This window comes from Sander vitreus, chromosome 6, assembly GCF_031162955.1.
Source record: "Sander vitreus isolate 19-12246 chromosome 6, sanVit1, whole genome shotgun sequence".
Classification (NCBI taxonomy): domain Eukaryota; kingdom Metazoa; phylum Chordata; class Actinopteri; order Perciformes; family Percidae; genus Sander; species Sander vitreus.
The window spans coordinates 17,923,396-17,939,919 of NC_135860.1; the positions used below are offsets into that span (position 1 = coordinate 17,923,396).

The following is a 16,524-nucleotide window of genomic DNA, read 5'->3' on the forward strand; positions in this document are numbered from 1 at the left end:
GCATGGAGGCCCATAAGATGCTGCTCAGCCTGTTTAATCCTACCAGTAACTAACAACCATTGAGAATCACATTTTATATTCAGACTTTAGTTACTGGATTCAGATCAGATTCACTGCAGGTCATGTTTTGCTTGAAGGCAGGAAACAAAACAGAAGAATCCACTTCCGCCGAAGGACATCCATGCGAGCTGGGATCATTCCGTGTGCTAGCCATTGACATATATATGTAAGGTGCTAACGTTAGCTGTGCTAGTCAATATCACTCGCATTGCTAAATGCATTACAATATGCTGCCTTGTTATGTGGTAAGAGACTAGTTGAGCATACAAGTTTTTTTTCATTTCCTTTTCACCTCGGCTTTGCACTGAGTGACTGCTGATAAGAAAAAACTAATTTAAAACAACGGTGCCGCTGTTAAGCTAACGAGCACTAGCTAGAGTAAAGCTTGCACCACCAAGCAGAGTCACTCCAAGATGGACGAAGCTGCTGCCGCGGCGACCACAGAGGACGGAGCTGAAAGCAAACCCTGCAATGAAGACACAACACCTGAAAACAACGTCAGTCCATCGGCTGAGGACACCGTTGAGGACACCGCTGACAGTAAGTATCCGGTAGCGGTCACTTAGCTAAACGTTAACGTTGGTACTATCAATACAACAACAGCATTATTCAGGCGTGACCTAAGCGCAGGGAAATGAAAATATAGTACGCTACTTTGCATTTTTGCGGCAAATGCATAACGCTAACAATATAGCATAATTAAAGTTGCATTAACTTGCACTGTTGCATATCCACCCCTAGCATTTTGGCTATTTCATGTTCGTAGATGTTCAGTGCAGTCTGTTGAACAAACAGCAACAGGCCTAACGTTAGACCAAGCTGATACTCAACCATATGGTTATGGTTTGAAATGTGTTGGCATTAACTTACATCTGGGTCAAAGACGAATAAGGATTTCAAATTTGAAAATAAATGAAAGTGTCAGAAAATGCCAATTTAAGCACTTTCTATTTTTAGTAGAGTGTTATATCAACAACAGGAATTTAATTTAGAAATGCAATTATTTTTTTTTTTTTGATGAATCATATGATTTATTCCATGAAAAATGTCCTTCCTGGGTAACGGGAATGGATTTAAAAATTATTTCAATGTCTACCTTTTTAGCATATAAATGTTTAGGCATATCCATAGTTACAGCTAACTAAACTGAACTCAAAAAAACTAAATTTTTAACACAATTAATATGATATATTTGGGTATTTATAATTAAATGGGCTCAATGTTTGATTTTGGCCACACAATATTCCGTGCCAAAAACAGAAAAATTATTAAAGATGTCATAAAATGCTCTACAGTAAAGGTAATTAGGTTTGTATTGTATACTCAACTCAGGAAACCATGATTGTGTAATATACCATGAAAATCTGAGTTAAATGACTTGACTGTGTCATTGTTACTCGGGACGACATCTCGTTAGCCAGGAATGACATATGCAAAAATGCCATAAAAGATTAAAGAAATACATATTATGTTATTAATATAATCTAACAACCTCAACACAATGCTTGAAAAGTGACAAATACTAATAAAAAAACTATTTTTATTAACATGTCCAATCTGGATAACAGAGGACATGTCCTGGGTAACAGAAGATCTTCGTTATCCAGGAAGGACAAAAACATGATTTTCCCACCAAAACTCTGTCAAACATGGCATACTCAGCTAAAATATGTCTTAGCCTAAAACATTAATGCCATATTTCACATGAAATAGGCATTTTTTAAACATCAAAACACTAAATATGTTTTATTAGCGTTATCCACAAAGACACATGATTTTTGGACATAGTGCACCAGTGACCGAAAAAGCAAAATATCAACTTTTGTTAATTAATTAGAATTACTAAACTCTCCAGATGTTTTGGGGTCCTCCAAAATCTTCTTTATGATGTAATATCCTATTACATGACTAGGCAAATGCACTGTGGGTAATGTATGCATTTGAATGTCTGTTACCCAGGAGGGACATTGGGGAAATCCAAAAGTTTGGACAAAAGTATTTATTGTGTAAAATAGTAAATAAGCTCAGTATTGGTGTTATATTTGTAGGTATAATTGCAAACATCCACACAATTATGCCCAAGTAGAAAAATAATGCTTTTATTAATTCTTTTGACATTTTTGTCACATTTCTATACTTAGATTTTAAGTCGGGACGTTACCCAGAATGGACAGTTTGGTACTTTGGAGCTCAATAGCTCTTACATTTTCCATTTCTTGCAATGAATACTCATACAAGCGAGTAAAGAGGGGAACGTAAAGCAATATTATGCACTGTTTTAAAATGTATATTTATTTTTAACATTATGAATATGCTTTGGACACCAGAATTGACATGCCACGTCTTTGACCCATATCGGATTCTATTAAGCATAATATAAGAAATACATTACAAGCATTATAGCCTACTCATTTAATAATGTAAAACATTTCTTTACTGCAGTCCTATTGAACAATATGTCCAGGCCAAGCTGAGAAACAATAAAATAATAAGCTGACGTGCAATTATTAGTATTTTATAAGCCACAAACTATTGAGCAAATTGAGAGATATTGTCCTCTTTTATTTAAAATCTTATTAGTTCAAGCACAGTGTTGTTCTCTATTACAGAGCTAAAATGAATGCACAGATCATACAGAAGTACTGCATCGTGAGGCTTTATTGTACATTTATACATTGAGTAACATTTGTACAGGATTTAGGCTCTACTTTAGACTTGATCATCCTATGCTTTCCCATGGTATTTGTTGCATCAATATTAACCATTCAGCAACAACCAAACAAGCTTTACCTTGAATTTCAAATCCATGTGTGTTTATCTTCATTAGCTACCCAGATCGACAGTATTCCTGATCCAGACTGTGACACTAACTGGCAGAAACAAACCTGATTTTGGATAATTTAGCTCATATTGTATTCAGGTTGTTGTGTATGCAAAAGTATCATACAATACAACATAAGAACGCTACATCCCCCTGAGATGACATTTTGAATGGTAATGGATGGTACAAATGGTTTCTAATAGGGATGGCACGGTTAACCGATTTCACTATTAACCGCGATTTAAAACGTCACGGTTAATTAATCGCGAAGGCTCCCCTACACCGAGTGTTAACTGACTGCAAGTTAAGTGTAACAGTGTGTGCAGTTCTTATTTAACCTCCTTGACATCATAAACTTTCGCGTTTGCGCACACACACGGCACATCAGACGCTGGGTCCGGTCACCGCGAGTATTGACTGTCAGAGTGACAGTGGCTCTCTGTGGTGTAGAGCTGGGCAATATATCAATATTATATCGATATTGTGATTTTCTCCATATCGCCCAGCCCTACCGTGGTGGGATAACTTACTGCTGCAATTTTTTAACGTTACATAAACTTGGCAAACACCAGGAAAACAGAGCAGAGCCAGCCCCCGACCTCAGGACAGCTGCAGCTGCAACAGGGATTTCAACCCAAGTTGGTAAGCTTGCTAGCGACTTTGTTTATTAACGTTGTTGTTTAGTGTTTGTTAGCTTGTTAACGTTACCAGTTAGCTAACGTCAGCCTGTTTTAATTTTAACGTTACCGTTACAGTAAACAGCTAACGAGTTAGGAGCCGGTGTCACTACCCAATGTAAGTCGAGTGCAGATGTGAGTTGCGCATACGTCACTTTGCGACATCCCTGCGATCCCTGATGTCAGTTCTAGATTAGAGGCTGAAGTAGCCTACAAGAACCTGCTAACGAGAGACTTCTGTAATGTCAATACAATAAAAATGGACCTACATAACGGTTTGTTCACTGCTGGCTACAAGTTAGCAATCGAACACAACAAAGGCTGTCACTTGAATGGCGTTTTGAGCTAACGTTAGCAATCAAACAATCATAGATAGCTAAAACGTTTTTGAAATGATTTCCATCTTCTGTTATTGTTTGTAATGAGAAAAGTTTATTATTTTATGGATTCCCCCCAATTTTGACCAATCACCGCAACTTTTTCGTAAATTTGACCAGTAACCTGAAGTTTCCCGCGACTTCAACCAATCCAAGCAGTCCCACCTGCCGTCAGTATGTGACTCTGAGAGCCAGTGACCAAGCGGGAGTGAGAACAGCCACTGGTTGATCATTTCCTTGTTTCTGATGAAGACGACACGTGTGTGACTGACTTGAACATCTCACAGTTACCAACAAAACGTACAGCGAAAGACCGTGCAAAACATTTCAGACCGTCTTGCCAACCTGTATACATTTTTATTTTTTTTTATTTTTTTTGGGGCCTTTCCGCCTTATTTGATAGGACAGCTAGGTGAGAAAGGGGGAAGACATGCAGGAAATCGTCACAGGTCAGATTTGAACCCTAGACCTCTGCGTCGAGGCATAAACCTCTTCAGTATATGTGCGCCTGCTGTACCCACTGAGCCAACTCGACCACAACCTGTATACATTTTAACATTAATGTACTTGTGTTTTTTAAGGTCACGGTTTAATTCTCGATTTTTTTATATTTTTTTTAACTTTTTTTTTTTTTAGCACAGGTTGCTATGCCATTTTTAGACTAGACTTTTATGCAATATAATATCTGACCTTTGTTCGCAATGTACCACACTACATTGTCAAATTTAAAACATTTATTAACAACATAATGTAACAATAACTTATATCTTCAGTCAATTGGAAACTTGACAATTTGTCTATCAAGTAAAAAGAAAAAAAAAGTTTGCCGACAATGCTGAGGGCAGATGCTTCGCAGCACAGCAGTGTTTGGTGTTTTAAGCCCCCAACGTCGTCTTCCAGGCAGCGCTGCCTGGAAGGCACTAGGATTAGGCAGTGGTTATGGTTGGGTGCCTTGAAGACGACGGTCGCAGCGCTGCCTTGAACGCTTGGTTGGGGGCTTAAAACACCATCGAGCCAGCACAGCGGTTTTAGCAGCTGAACTGACAGATAGCAGAGAGGGTGACTCGGGCAGTCCGCTAACTTGTTGCTCTCTCTAATATAACCAATATAAGCTGCTCTGTTTAGGCTACAAAACGTGCATGCAGGCTGACATTCAACCGTGCGGTTTTGTTGGGATTAAGCTATAAACAGAAGGAAACTCCACTAGCTGCTAGGCTAATGTGCAATGGTAAACGCAGAATATGGTACACGCACATAGCAGAGCTTGCAAACTGTGGCTTTTTTGTCGACAACGCGAACATTGTCAACTTAACTCACTGGAAATCCAAAATACTTCCACACCAGTGACTTCAATGAAAGAGGAGGGGGTTCAAGTTCTGTCGATGGGTCTCCTGCATCTGCAGTTGCCATACTATCTTTTGACTGGCTGTAGCTAAGTTAGAGGAGGTTGACTTGCAGCACTTCAACACGTGTGTTTTTTTCCGCTTGACAAGCCGACCGGACGTGACATGGGGGCGTGGCAGCATCGACGATTGCATTTTTTTAATTCGAAATTCGAGATTGTGACTTAATTTCGATTTAAAATGAAAAAAGAAGGTTGTTGTTTACTGTTAACTCACTTTACATTGTCTTTGCTATCTCCTTTCCTCTCGCTTTCCCTCACACAGCTGCTACGCTAACTCCGACACTGCTCAAGGTCGCTCACTCGCCTGCCGTTCTCACTCTCACTAATGCGTGATTAATGGTTCTGTGTTGAATTTATATGTTGAATCTGCCCTCTGAATTATGCTACCCCATGGAGTGTGCCACTTGTCCACAAAAGATGTGATGAGTCTGTTTTAAGCAGTAGCATGTGTGTTGTGTATGGTCACTTGAGTGTCAGAAGTGTAGAGGGTTTCAGAGCATGCTGACAACTAGGAGTGCAACGGATCACGTGACGGTTCGGTTCGGATCACGGTTTTGAGTCACGGATCGGATCAATTTTCGGATCAGCACAAAAAAGGGGGGAATTTAAATCATTTATTAAAAATGTAATAACTTAACAATAATAACTTCTTTCACCAGTAAATTGCTGTAAAATGACAGAAACAGATGAGAAAGGGTATTTTACAATAACTTTGAATGCACCACGAGGTTGACCAGTTTTAAATAAACGCAACCTTTAGTCACGTCTGTGACCAGTGCTAGTTTGTGTCTTTTAGCTCATAGCTTTAGCGGCAGACTGTTGTACGTCCCTCTGTGTGAATCCTCTACAGTGAAATACAGACACACTTTTACACCGTTTAGCTGTCAGAATTTAACCGTGTTTAATGCAGCTACTAGCTAACAGTGGGCTAACATCAACGTTAACCTGCTGCCAAGTGTAATGTTAGTGTTAGTCTCGCTTTGCCAGACCATCCACACGCTGCGGAGCGGAGGAGCGTCTGGCTACTCCACACAGCATTCCGGGATAGGAGAAAAACATGCTCTGGTTATTGGCATTTCTTTAAACCAATCACAATTAGGGCTGAACGATTTTTGAAAAAAATATTGCGATTGCGATTCAATATGCGATTTATTTCTTAAGCTCTTTGTCTTCTGTATTATTCAACAAAGACAAGCAATAAATCATTGTATAGTATGAACAATACAAGATTAGATAGATTAAACAAACTGTTCTTTCCTGGAGGCCAGGCCTGTATGTGATGATGAAATTAGGTGATGCATGAATTTATATGAATGACATCTTTTATTGAACTACTTCAGTCACAGTAGTATATTGAGCACTGACCAAGCCTGGTGTAAACATTCATATGAAAGTCAGAAACAAATCACACAAACTAAAGTGCAGATTGCAGAAATATAAAAACAAATATGTGGCTTTACCACACTTAGTAGTATTTACATTTCATTAGCATTTACTGTAATAAACATATGTAAACGTGGATTGCACTTTTTAAACACTGTCTTTGAACTTTACTAGACAGTTAAATAAGTAAAAATATAGTATATACAATGGTGTATTATTTTTTTTTTTTTTACAGCGCATACTGCCTCCAGCCCCTCCCTCCCCTCATGAAGTTGTGTGCCGCGCGCATGACAGCATCAACATTGCACTCAGAGACAGAGAGGCTATCGTTACGTTAGTAGTAGCATGCTGCTGCTGGTCTTGCCGTGGGATTAACTGTACTAATAAAACCGTTGAAACGACGCAGCCACGCTGCTGTGAAAGCTCCCCGAACGTCATTTATCAGAGTCTGGTTGTTACCCCTCCCCGTGGCAGTCTCCTCCACTCCATATATTTATAACGGAGCTAACCGCTATCTGGAGCTAACCGCTAATCGGAGCTAATCGTTGCTAACTGAGCCTTCAGTTCTGCGTGCCTGCATCTATTAACTGCATGTATGGACTCAAGCCCTAATAAAACCCTTAATTTTATTAAAATGGCTGTAAAAGTTTAAAACTACAACTCAGTTGTTTGAATGACAGAAACCTGCTCAAGGTACGGCGTAACATTAGCGTGCTAAGTTGATGCTTTCTCTGCGGGTGCAGACTGATTTGCTCTTGCGAGTCACGTGACCAAATCGCAGCCTTTGCGATTAGGAAATCGCGTCTTAACATATTGCGATATTATCGCAAATGCAATTAATCGTTCAGCCCTAATAACAATCGTCATGGGCGGTGCTAAACTCCGCACCAAGCCGCTGTAAAATAGTCGTGCGAGAGAAAACTCAGATTGGACAGATAGTCTAGCTAGCGGTCTCAGTTTACCCTGCAGAGATCTGAGGAGCGGTTAACAATAGTCCTCATAAATCCATCGGAGTTTAAAATTCCAACACAAAGAAACTTTCTAGTCCTAACCAGCAAGTTGTGTTTAATATCCTCTTTTTTGTGGAGTTGTGGAGAGCTACGTGACACATGAAACTATATCGATGAGGACTGGTGGATTAAATCGGCCATCCTACACACAGACTATATGTGAGGCAGACACACAGCTGACAACCTGCAGGTGGAGGCGGTGGAGATGGGCTCGGACATACACGCCGCGGGCCGCTGTGGACTTGTGTCGTTCCCGAAAGCAGTTTCGGGAAAGTGGCTGCATGTGTCCACGACAATGCACAAAACGTCAATACCGGTACAAGCCTACAACTGTCCTCGGACACGGAGTGCACAAAGTGTGTCAGAGCCTCCCGGATGGGTGAACTGAGACTCCATTTCCTGCTTGTCGGTTAACATTTAATTGTGCTTTCTTTTGGAAGGCTGGCTGCCAAAAATCGCCACATACTAGCTAATTAATTAGCCTGAGGCTAGAAGGTGGTTAGAACAGAAGGTGGTGGCTGGCGTCTGGTGTGTGTGCCAGTGTTTTTGTGTGTCGGCCTATCCCTGTGAAGCTCCGATGTGCAGACAGGAACAAAAGAAAGTAGCTGCAGCTTCACCAAAATAAAAACTGAAAAACAGAACTATTTTGATACAAACATTTACTCGCCATGTGGCAGATAGGCCTCTGAGATTTGCTCGCCAAACGGGAAATGTACTCTCATTTGGCGGAGCCTGAAATTAATCAGTAGTTATTATATTACACTCATTTTGAATGTCATTGTTTATAAGGAAATACAAAATATATTTATTTATTACAAATTTGTAAAAAAATATTTAATTTTGTAATAACTAACACTTATTTATGTTTGTATATGTATTTATTTATGTTCGTTTAACTTGTATGTTCAAGTTAAAAAATTGTAAAAATTTTAGTAACTTATTTTGTGCATTTTCCTTGATAATCAAGTAAACACATGATACCATTTATATCGTAATCGCAGTTTTGTCAATCGCAATATGACTTTTTCTACAAATCGTGTAGCCCTAGCGTTGACCAGCTTTTAATTCTTTGATTCAATGGTTAAAATGTGTAAATTTGGATATATCCGATACGTAATTCTGTACCCTTATAAATAGGGCTGGTGCGTGCTATTAGATTTGATTGTGAATATATTGTAATATGGTGCTTTGGTAACATTTGCCTTAAAATGCAACACTTTCTGCAGCAAACCTGCAAGGTCATTTACCTTAAGCACTGTATGTATCCCTTCTGTAATAAAACTGAGTATTTTTATGGGTGATGTTATATTTCCAGAACCAAATTTTGATCATTTCATTTGAAAAGTCTTTGTAATTTTACTGTAAACTCTAACCACCTTTTTAAAATAAAGATATGATTTGCACCTGTTTTTGTGATTTGTGTTTTTTTTCTTTCTTTCTCTGGAAACAGGAGTGGCTTTGACCTCCTATTTTCCTCTTTCTATTTTTAGGGGTTGGGGTTTTCTGCTGTCGGGATTGTGGAGAAGTCTTCAGAGAGGAGGCAGCATACTTGGAGCATCGGCATCAGCACCCGCAAGAAAGCGTGTATTTAGACAACCAGTTAGATGGTTTACATGATGCAGAAAAGGACAATGAAACAGTTAATTTCTGCAATTTATGTTCACTATCATTTGTTGAACCAAGTGAGTTCCACTCGCATATGGAGAAGATCCATGGTCAAACCTCCCAAAAGGACTCTAGTATTCAAATACCTTCTGGGATAACGAAGCAACACACCTATGAATGTCCAGACTGTGGGAAATGTTACTGTGTGATCGGACACTTTCTCAACCATCAGCGCTCACACCGACAAGCCTCCAAATCTCTTTTTCATGACCTTGAACATTTGAAAAAGAAGTCATTTCAGTGCGAGTCTTGTGGGCGCAATTATTCCCGCGCTTCAGCTCTCGATGCACACCGTCGTTGTCATGAGGAAAATTTAGTAAAGTCACAAAACAGGAGTTCAGGAAATGCATTTCACACGGAGGAGCCAACAGTTGAAGCCAAGCCCAGTAAAAACCAGACGGATGATACTCCTGAAAAATCTTTTAAGTGTTCATGTGGTAAAGCTTTTACTGCTCTGATGCGCCTTAAAACACATCAACGATTTAGCCGCAACAGTCAATGCTCTCCAGAAGAAATGAAAGAAAAACCAAAGAAAAGCTGCAATGAGTTTTACTGTAGTGAGTGTAAAAAGGCTTTCAATAGCCATATTGCCCTCTTCAACCATCAGCGATGGCATGCTAATCATTCAAATGATTCTGCAAAAAGGTTCCCATGTGAGGAATGTGGAAAAGTATTTATGACTCTAACCTTTTACTACAGGCATCAGCGCACGGCGCACAGTGATGAGACCCCAGCTAAATCCTTTCTTCATCAAGTGTGTCAGCTACAGAAGAAGGCATTTGAATGTAAAGATTGTGGGCTTAAATTTTCCAGGGCTTCAGCACTTCACTCCCATCAGCTTCATCACACGGATGTTTTTAGAGAAACAGAGAAGGAGGCTCAGATGCGTACCTCTCTGCTACCTCAACAGGAAACTTTGGAAAGCGAAAGAAAAGAGACGGAGCAGGAAGAAGTGGACTCCGAGAATGTGCTTCCTACCAGTATGGCTGAAGAAGACTTGCATGTAAATGAGACTGATGACGACGGGGACAGTTATGAACCCGGGGACTTTAATGTACAGGTGATCAGTGCAAGTGAATCTGAGGACGAGCCCGTCCAAGACCAGAATCCTGATCTTGAACTGCTGTGTGAATCGGATCAGGAAGTAAGAGATGATGGCGATGCCGGAGTTTCCCCCAGTAGCCCTGTTTCAAAACCAGAGATGGATTTGAAAATTGTAGAAATTGACTTTGAGCAAACTGACGAGCAGTGTGCACTGGTAGCGAGAGAAGCGGAGAATAAAACGACAGAGGAAAGATTTGATTGTCCAGAGTGTTACCGTTGGTTTTCTAGTGCTTCATCACTGCGCGTTCACAGAATGTGGCATGGCGTTCGTAAGCGAAGACAGCAGACTCAAGGTCAGTCAGTGGCAGTTCTTACATGTGACACATGTGGCCATGAAGCCAGTAGCTATGCAGCACACTGCAGTCATATTCATCAACACAAGAAGCAAAACACAAGTGCTGATGATGAGGCAGATGGATTAGAGAAGAAAAATCTGGCATGCAATGAGTGTGGTAAATGCTTCTCACGTTTGTCTGCTTTAGTCTCTCATCAGCTGCACCATCCCAAAAGAAAACAATTTCAATGTCCAGATTGTATGATGTCTTATTTGCATGCAGCAAGCCTGTTTAACCATATGAAAAACTGCTCCGCACAGAAAAAGGAGAACATTTCAGTCACTAAGAAAGAATACAATCCAAACAAAACCCTTCTCGGCCCAAAGATTTATCATTGTGAACAATGCGGGAAGGGTTTTTGGTCTCTAGGAGCTTACTCCCACCACAAGCAAAGTCAGACTCGGTGTACAGATTTGAGGCTAAGAAAAGGTGTCACAGGATCTTTGCACTCCGTTAATGGACACCCACGCTCCAAGGTTGCATGTCCAGTGTGTGGTAGAAAGTTCCGTCACAAGCGCATTATGGCATTGCACATGCGAAAACATGAAAATGGAAATCACAAATGTGAACTCTGCAACAGGTCGTTCCGCCTTTTCTCCAGCCTTCTGAGACACCAGGTTGTGCATAATGACCAGTTACTCCCACCGCCCATTAAGTCTTTTCAGCATCAGGTAGAACAGTTGAAAAAGAACACATACAGCTGTCCTGACTGCGGGAAGCTGTTTTCACGGGCCAAAGCACTTCAGTTTCACATGAAAAGCCATGGGTACGAGACTGGGCACTCGCCATCATCGCCAAGATCTCCTGTCACGCTGGAGGATCGGCAGTGTGCAACATGCCTTGCACATTTCAACAACAAGGCCTCTTTGAGGGCTCATCAAAAACTTTGCATTAAAAGAGAAAATCAAGTAGTTGATTTTAAAACCGAACCGTCAGAAAACTATGATATTCTAACATTGCACAAGGATAGTTTGGAGGTCACCCAGGAAAGCTCTGAGCAAATAACGGTACATACTGAAGTAAAGAGTGAAATGGACAGTGGGGAGCTAAAGATGGAAATTCAAACAGATGAAGGCAACTTAGAAAACCCAAGTACAACCAATTTGAAATACAAATGCAAAAAGTGTGACCGAAGCTTTTCAGTAGTTGGGGCTTTGAATTTTCATAAAAGAATTCATGCTGACGGTTACAAATCTGTACCAAAAGCAAAACTGGCCATGTCTGTAATGCTTAAAAAACCTAAACAGGAAGATCAAAGTAAAGGACAATTTCACTGCTTAGAATGTGGGAGACGATTTATGTCGAACTCGGCCCTCGGCTCCCACAAAAGATGGCACAAAGAAAAGAAATTTTCACGGGCCTTGCTAAAAGATGATGATTTGAAATCTGTGAGTCACAAGACAGAGGGCGGACCTTTTCAGTGCCACAAATGTGGCAAACAGTTTTTTAACCATTGTGTTCTCCAGCGCCACCAGATGTTTAATCCTCAGTGTCGAACCAAAACTGAGCCAGAGCCTGATTCGCTCAAAAGTGTCGAAAGCAACAGCACACTGGAAAATTATGAGTTTTCATGTCCAGAATGTAACAAAACATTTGAGCAAGGTTCACTTCTAGCTGCCCACTATGACAGTGAGCACAGTAACACTGTTGAAGCTGCAGATCATCAAGGAGACGGGCTCGCCTTGGTTGACCAAGTCCCAGAACAAGTTGATGTCAACTTGAATGGGAGTGAGTCCATGTCAACCACACTGAAGCCAAAGGCTCACCAGTGTCCCCTCTGTTCTATGACCTTTGCTAAAGCAAGAGGTCTGCGAGCCCACAAATGGCAGGCCCACTCGAAGAGGACAAAAGGTAAAAATAAGATTCTTTTGAGGTTAAAAATGGAGTCCATCGCCTCAAGCGGTGAAGTCAAACAGACCGAAGACAACACTCCAGTGACAGTGAAAAATAGCCCTGTTGGCAGAGGAAAGAAAATCAGATCAGACCCTCCACTTGTGAAATTTGTCTTGTGCCTTGAGTGTGGGAAGCAGTGCAGTTCTACGCGTGCCCTCCTTGACCATAAGAAAGTGTGCGTGGAGATCAAGCACGAGTCTAAACAGGAGGTCCAAACTCCTGCAACCATGGCTGAGGTTTCCCCACCTCTTAGCCGTCTGTCAGAGCATACAGCCAAATGTCTCTTCAAGTGTGATAAGTGTGGGAAAGCTTTCCAAACAGAGGAACAATTGGGAACCCATAAGACCAAGGCAAAGAGCCGGCCTTACTGCTGCGCTCTGTGCTGCCACGGCTTTTGGACTGAGAATCAGCTGCAACAACACCTCACCTGGCACGATGAAGTCCGCTGTCGTCTCCCCAACGAGGTTCGCTATAGGCTCAGCGCTGCTATGCCCTCAAAGCCTCTCAAACCTAACATCCCCTCTGCTGACATGAGAGGGACGTCCTTTCCATCCTGTACACTTAACCCAGACAGCCAGTCACAAAGTAGCCATAAGTGCCAACATTGTGGCAAAGCCTTTCTTTCACCAACTGCATTACAAAAACACGAAACTCAGCACTGCAACAATGACTCGTATCATTGCTCTATTTGCCCCAGGACCTTTAGTGAAATACAGGACCTTATCGATCATCACCAGGAATGTATCGGTGATTACAAAAGGCACAGTGAGGCCCCCGCTGCGGTCTCATCAGGAGATACTAATGGCATTACTTGCCTTGAATGTGGAACTACTTTTTGTCAAGAAACCGATTTGCACCAGCACTATATTGAACATGCCAGTAGAGTGTATTAGACAACCTGAAAAGGACTGAAGTGAAGACGCTGTAGATTGTTGATTTTTGTTTCTTTTGGAGGTTGCTGAACAACTTTAAGCTACATAATTCCTTGTTAGAAATGTGTTTTAGGCTAAGTAGAACATGCTTTCCCTATTTGTCTCTGTATTATTTGAGATTCTTTATATTTAAAACAGTGTTTTCCTATTCTCAGGCTTTCCTTTACACTGGATTAGTATATGTACACATGTTTAGGAACAACCCCTTTTATCAACTTATGTTAAGATGTCAAATATATAGTTTTGATCCACAATTTTTGAAAAAACCAAGTTGAAACTTGTTAATCTCTGTAGATTACTGGCTGAAGTTTGGTAGTTCATATCTATATATATCAAAAAAGAATTAGCAACATGTATGCATGTTTATGCATACATATGAAAAATTAAAAGTGCAATTGACATACTTGAAATGAAGACATTGAAATAATTCTCCTAATGTATACCATTTTTGCTTTTGTCATTTTGAATACCTGAGGTTTAGCACAGAGAATATAATATATATGAAATTCTAATATATAGGAAATTCAACAATGTGCACTGTTTATGTGAATTGGTCAAAAAACAAACTGATGTTAACCATTGCAGCCATTTACTACCATAAAACAAATTTAACAATCAAATAATGTAATGCTACGTACATAACGTTTTGCAAGCTCCCATGTTCTTTCCTTTTCAGTGTTATATTTCTATGTTGTGAAAAGACTTTTAATTACTTAACTGAAAAAAAAAACGCTTTTGTTCATGTAGGGTAGTAGTTAGTGTACTGTACCACTTTGTAGTGGAAAAAAGTATTGCTATTGTACAAGAGATGTTACTTTCAATTAAGAAAAAAATCTTTTTTTTTGCTCTAGATGACCAATATACCTTTTGACTACTTGTTTAACTTGCTGTTTCTGAAACAAAAAAGAGGAAGTGCTCAAAAGAGTCAGAAATAAATTGATAATTTTTTGCGTGAATTACTGGGTTCTGTGATTTTATTCAACTTCAGTTTAGTGAATCTGCATGTTTGTGGTTTGACTCATCTTCTGAGTAATTATCACTGGCCGTGTATTGGGTTATTATCAGGGCATGTTAACTCCAGCAGCATTACATAAAAAAAATATAACTATTGAGAAAGCCACAGTCAGTCATCACACATACACAGCACATTATGGATATGGAGCCTGGAGTGCGTCTTAATAGTTAGACTTTTGTAGTGTTAAATTATAACCAAATTAAAGTTGACTGATGCATTATAAACATCCAATGTAAAAAAAAAAAAAGCATTACATTTGTCTTTTAAATTATTAATTCATATTGAATTTTAAAATGCAATTGCAAAATGAATTGTAAAGGAAACTAGTTTGTTTTCTGATCATAAATCATCACATCTGTTTCCTGCTTTAATATTTAAAATGTCCATTTTGTTATCGCTTTAATTGAAAGATTTGTAAGCAATGTGCCACCTAGAAATAAGTCCAAGCAGTTTTGGTCCCATCATTATTTGAATGGCACGCACAGGCTCCATATATGGGTCACAGATAATCTACTTGCTTTACAGACATAATCAACAAAGCTAAAAATAATTTTTTTTAATGCCCAATGCTGAGATTTAAATATTTCATAAAGAGTTTACACTTGACTTAACACTTGACTTGTAATTCCCCCCCCCCCCCATCTGTGAATGAAGAGAAGATCCACAACTCAGTCTTGTAAGTTTTACCTGCTGCAGTTAAACATTGGTAACCTCACCAGTAATGACCAGGCCTTTACCTGTCAACAGTCTGCCAAATTTAGCTGGAACATCATAGAACAATTTGTTCATTAATCAAATCGGAAGATATCTGGTAGTTTATTTTAGATACTTTATTTATGGATACTCATAATACCTTGACGTTCAAAATATAGTACATGAAATTACTCTAAATTGGTCCTTTTTTCTTCTTTTCTAGTCAAACCGTACAGCATTGCATGTAAGGATTGTGGACTGAAGTTTACACACTGGGACGTCTACAAGACTCACCTGCATCAGCATGCCCTGGAAGAGGAGGGGGAAGAAGCTCAGACGGGAGACATCGTGAATCCCGCAGCCAAACTGGATTCTGAGAGAACAGACGATGGAGAAAACGGAGGTGACGACATGGATGGGGATGCAGACGGGTGCGATATGGGCGCCTCATTGCAAACACAAACCTCAGGCTTAACACAAGGTGTTGAAGTTGCCCCAGCTTCAAGGAAAAAGAAACCTAGAAAGGGTTATGCTTGCTTGGACTGTGGGAAGGTTTATACATACCTGGTTTCATTCAGAAAACACCAACAGCTGCATGAAAACCAACAATCCTCTAAAACGACAAGTCCGAATTTGCATGAATATCAGTGTCCAGACTGCGGGATGTCGTTTATCAGGCGAGCACGGCTACTTGGTCACCTGAGAGTTCACAGGTCACTTCAATCAAAACCTCCCAGATGTGATCAGTGTAACAAAAACTTTAGTTCTATAAAGTCATGGCTGTCTCACGTCGAGCTCCATAAACAGAAACCGTTTTGGTGTTTAAGTTGTGCCAAAGGCTATAAAGACGAAGTGTCACTAGATAAACACCTGCAGACTCACAACCTCACAAGAACACATACATGCAATATTTGCCACAAGAGCTTTTACTTGTCTAGACACCTCAGGAACCACTACAACACCCACACCGGAGCCAGACCTTACCAGTGCACATTGTGCGGGAAGAGCTTTTCCCATCCTGGAAATCTATTTGCACACCGCAGTAGGCATTTTAGAAAATATGCTGGGTCCTGTGGGATTCCTCTGGGGATCAAGAATTCTGCAGTTATTGCAAAGAAGCGAGTCATTCAAAAAAAGAGACGACTTCTCGCCAG

The 16,524-nt window shown here is 40.2% G+C and overlaps 1 protein-coding gene across 1 annotated transcript; it reads left to right on the forward strand.

Annotated features, from left to right (window-relative positions):
* Positions 1 to 146: 146 nt before the first annotated feature.
* LOC144519828 (uncharacterized) lies at positions 147 to 14,618 on the forward strand. The gene is made up of 2 exons (XM_078253265.1): positions 147 to 600; positions 9,224 to 14,618. The coding sequence occupies exons 1-2, from the start codon at positions 474 to 476 to the stop codon at positions 13,621 to 13,623; spliced, it is 4,527 nt and encodes a 1,508-aa protein (XP_078109391.1). The 5' UTR covers positions 147 to 473; the 3' UTR covers positions 13,624 to 14,618.
* Positions 14,619 to 16,524: the final 1,906 nt, after the last annotated feature.

What these genes read in the sequence shown, in the direction of transcription:
- LOC144519828 (XM_078253265.1), top strand. Translation starts at nt 474, where the DNA reads ATGGACGAAGCTGCTGCCGCGGCGACCACAGAGGACGGAGCTGAAAGC. An exon ending in CGTTGAGGACACCGCTGACA is followed by an intron (nt 601 to 9,223) that starts GTAAGTATCCGG and finishes TTCTATTTTTAG; the next exon opens with GGGTTGGGGTTTTCTGCTGT.